Source organism: Rhincodon typus, chromosome 41, assembly GCF_021869965.1.
Source record: "Rhincodon typus isolate 14 chromosome 41, sRhiTyp1.1, whole genome shotgun sequence".
Taxonomy (NCBI): domain Eukaryota; kingdom Metazoa; phylum Chordata; class Chondrichthyes; order Orectolobiformes; family Rhincodontidae; genus Rhincodon; species Rhincodon typus.
The window spans coordinates 1,857,523-1,862,002 of record NC_063372.1 but is presented as its reverse complement, the minus strand read 5'-3'; the positions used below and the strand labels follow the sequence as shown (position 1 = coordinate 1,862,002).

At 45.5% G+C, this 4,480-nt stretch overlaps 1 protein-coding gene across 1 annotated transcript in view; it reads left to right on the top strand.

Annotated features, from left to right (window-relative positions):
* The window catches only part of LOC109924537 (nuclear receptor subfamily 4 group A member 1-like), a 36,558-nt gene that overhangs the window by 27,840 nt on the left and 4,238 nt on the right, over positions 1–4,480 (top strand). Inside the window, exons 4-5 of the mRNA XM_048618830.1 lie at positions 1,731–1,894; positions 3,006–3,208. Coding sequence (XP_048474787.1) covers positions 1,731–1,894; positions 3,006–3,208 — 367 coding nt within the window. The remainder of the gene's footprint in view (positions 1–1,730; positions 1,895–3,005; positions 3,209–4,480) is intronic.

Here is a 4,480-nt window from a genome sequence, read left to right as displayed (position 1 = left end):
CAAGGGTATGAGGGGATAGGGAAACAAGGCAGCTAATGGAGTTAAGATACAGATCAGCCATGATCGAATTATGCTGTGGCGATGCTTAATGGGCTGAATGGCCTCCTTCTGTTGGAATGGGGCAGAAGGAGAAAGCATTGTTGACGATGCTGTGGCTCTGAAATGTTGAGTGAAAATGGAATCAAACAACAACGGTTCCACTTATCTAGACCAGGTGATGAAAGGGTGTCGAAGGAAGATGTCAGTGACTGCAAGGGGGGTAATGGTGGGTGGGTAGGATGAGTGGGAACATGTTGTTGAGGTTTACCCAAAACAACCCTGGGGTTACAGCAAGCAATTTGGACATCAAATGGCATGTCTTCGTTGTAGGGCAACTGAAGTACAAGAAGTTTTGCTGCTATTATGCAGGGTTTTGGTGAGACCACATCTGGAATTGTGTGTGCAGATTTGGCCTCCAGATTTACAGAAGTACACACTTGTATTGGAGGTGGGATAGTGAAGGTTCACTTGATCGATCCTTGAGATAAGAGGGTTGTCCTATGACGAGAGACTGAGTAAATTGGGTTGATATTCTCTAGAGTTTAGCAGAATAAGGCAGACTTGATTCTGAAGGGTTTTGATGGGGTCAATACTGAGAGGTTGTTTCCCCCTGGCTGGGGAATCTAGAACATGAAGGCACAGTCTCAGGGTAAGGGGATGATAATTTTAGGCTGAGATCAAGAGATTTCTTCACTCAGAGGGAGGTGTGAACCGTTAGAATTCCCAGAAATTGTTAGAATTAAAACCCCAGAGGACTGTGAGTGATCCATCATTTAAGACTGGGATAAACACGTTTTTGGCCTCTCAGGGGATATGTGGGCACAAAAGTGGTGTTGTGGCAGAAGCATGATCGGATTCAGTGGTGGAGCAGGCTTGAGGGGCTGAATGGCCACCTCCTATTCATGGCCTTGTGAAAGTCAGCAAGTAAGATGGCTCTGGCAATTGGCGTTCCCCTTTGGCAACTCCCATGAGGGGAATACAAGGAAGTTATGGGCTTGTGCAGAGTAGATTCAAGCCTTGCGCAGCTGTGAGCTGGAAGGCAAAGGAGTTGTGATAGGTTGGGTTAGAGATTGTGAGGCAGCATGGGTAAGGTACCCAAGGTGGAGAAACGGAAGGTTGGCATGGACAGACAAGAGATAGGGCATAAAGGACCAAGAGTTACAAAGAGAGACAGGTGTAACGGGTTCAGGTCTAGAACATTACCAAGATGTGCATGTGAACGGACATTGGGTAATATCGAGGTGGAGGGCACGAGGAGAGACCTGTCTTGGTTAGAAATAGATGGAGAGGTGACAACATGGAAGAGCCCAAAGGGATGGAATTGAACAGCTTGGAGTCAGATTCCAAAGTCCAGGTTTAGGGTCAGTTTAGGACAGCAAGCTGTTGAAGGAGCAGATTATTAGCAGGTAATCTCTACCCAGCACTCCTTTATTATTGGATGTAACAAATGCACCCAGCGCAGAAAATGAAACCAAAGAATTGCTTGTTTCCAAAAGGCCTTAAGAAACAAAAAAATAGCAAGTCTATGTACAACTAACACCAATTTGTGTGCATGAGGCACTTGACGAGGCACTGGAAGTGGGCACACTTGCACAAACTCTCAAAATTCCTCCCTGTTAGCTCTTTTTTTTTCCAACGACAACAGGCCCAAGAGGCTTAAAAGAAACTCTAACTTTTCTTTAATCTTCCAGTGGTCCGCACAGACAGCCTGAAAGGTCGTAGAGGTCGACTTCCATCCAAACCAAAGAGTGTTCAAGAAGCCACGCCTTCAAATGTTCCAGTTAGTCTCATCACAGCGCTGGTCAGGGCACATATTGATTCCAACCCAATCATGTCCAATCTAGATTATTCCAAGGTAAATATGAGGCGACAAAACAGTTGAGGGGTTTGAAAAGGAAACTGTTTGTATCAGGGGAGTAGGAGGCAGCATATAAACCCGTTTGCAAATCCAGTGAAATTCTTCTGACTTATTTACCAACCATCAGGCCCAAATTTTGACTCTTAGCTGCCCGTCTCCACCCGCATGCAGCAGAGAGATTGAAGCCACCACGAAGGCCCAGGCCTCATCGAACCATTGAGTTGTGGGCATCAGGCAGCCCCAGAGGCCACTCAGCCAATTAAAGCTCTGTTAAGGGCATGGCAGGGCCCATGGGCAACAGCAATGACAACATTGGTTATTCATACTGAGCCATGGAAGGAATGCTAAACATACAAGTCCAGGCCTCTTTTGCTCTATCATCCGACAACAGCATTGAGGACTTGTGTCCTATAATGGGAATGATGGTTCAACACGTGTCATTTGTTTTTATGTGTGTGTGTGAGTGTATATGTGTGAGAGGGGTTGCTTACTTTGGAAAGCTATAAGTGGCAATGGGAAGGTGGCAAGGTGAATTGACTGAAAATGTCTCTTGTCTCAAGGAGGCCCGTAACTCTTTCCCTCCCCCACCCTGCCAGCCAGGAGGCCGTTTGCTTACCTGCAGTTCCATTCCACATTCTCCAAATTAATACATATTCATTTGAGGTGAAAATGTCATTCACGTTCACCTCAACAAATAATAGCCTGGAGGGGCGCAAAGAATTGAAAGACGGCAAATGAATGGCTCTGCGCGAAAAGGGAAAAAAAAATGCCTGGCGCCAACTTGTACAAGCATGAAATTTGCCTTCAGAAATGATTTGAGTGGTCGCTTCTGTGTTGCCCACCCAAGCCTGGAGTAAATGTGATCAGAAAGCAGGATGCATTCTTTGTCTAATAATAGGAGAATACCAACCAACATACAAAGCCCGAAATGTCAGACAGATGTACACAAGTCCAATGCTTGACTGACAGCGGTAAATAGTATGCTTTGCAGAGAAATCTCACTCCAAATTAAGCCAACATTCCTTACTTTTGTTTGCCAGTTATAAAAGAAAATAATTGTTCTCTTCAGCAGAAATGTTCTCTCGTTGACTTACAATGTCTGGTACAGTTCCAGGAATCTAGCGTTTATCAGCCACAGGAAGATGAGGCTGGAGACATCCGACAGTTTTACGAGTTGTTGGCTGGTTCAATGGAAATGATACGCAAGTGGGCGGAGAAGATCCCGGGATTTAGTGGTTTGCCCAAGGAAGATCAGGACCTACTGCTGGAATCTGCTTTCCTTGAGCTGTTCATCCTCCGGTTAGCCTACAGGTTGGTATGGGAACCCAATAGCCCCATCTGGAAGGACATCTCTGCCTCCATTCTTTTCCTCATATTTACCACAGGGCAATTAAGAAGGTGTTTGGCACGCTTGCCTTCATTGCTCAGTCCTTTGAGTATAGGAGTTGGGACGTCATGTTGAGGTTATACAGGACATTGGTCAGGCCTCTTCTGGAATACTGTGTGCAATGCTGGTGTCCCTGTTATAGGAAGGATATTATTAAATTGGAGAGGGTTCAGAAGAGATTTACCAGGATGTTGCCGGGAATGGATGATTTGAGTTATAAGGAGAGGCTGGATAGATTTTTTTTCCCTGGAGCATAAGAGGTTGAGAGGAGGTTTATAAAATCATGAGGTATAGATAAGGTGAATGGTAGGTATCTTTTCGCTAGGATGTGGGATTTCAAGACCAGGGGGCATATTTTTGAGGTGAGAGGAGGAAGATTTAAAAAAGACATGGGGGGCAATTTTTTTCACACAGAGAGTAGTTTGTGTGTGGAATGAACTTCCAGAGGAAGTGGTGGATGCGGGTACAGTTACAATGTTCAAAAGACATTTGTGTAAGTTCATGGATAGGAAAGGTTTGGGGGGATATGGGCCAAGCGCCGGCAGGTGGGACAAGTTTAGTTTTGGATTATGCTTAGCATGGACTGGTTGGACCAAAGGGTCTGTTTCCGTGCTGTTTGACTGTATGATTTTCCACTGTTAATGACTCCAAAATACTGCATACACTCGAGTAAAAGTCAATCTCTTGTAAATACCGACCCCATGCTGCCTGAAAAGGACCCAGTTTTTCACCTACCTCGTGTAAACATTGAGCTTCCTTTTGGAGGACTCAAAGCCCTGAAAGTGTATAATCTTCAGGATCACATCAGAAACCTCAATACATTGTGCCTTTGAAAAGTTCCACTTACCATATTCACTCCAGACCCTGGTTGTCAATTAAGACAGGAAGAATGTGGGTTGACTTTGGGGAAGAAACTGACAGATCAGAGAACAGCAATAAACAGTGTTCATAGAAACTGGACCAGCATCTAGCATGAACTGAAATGACTACCTGGGCCTTGTGTCCTAAATCATCAACCCTCAGCCTTCCTAGGGAGTCCAGGCCTTGTCCATCAGATCCTTGCCAATGCAGCTCAGTGTGAAACAACAAGGTGCAGGGCTGGATGAACACAGCAGGCCAAGCAGCATCATAGGAGCAGAGAGGCTGACGTTTCGGGCCTAGACCCTTCATCAGAAAAGGGGGAGGGGAAGGGGGTT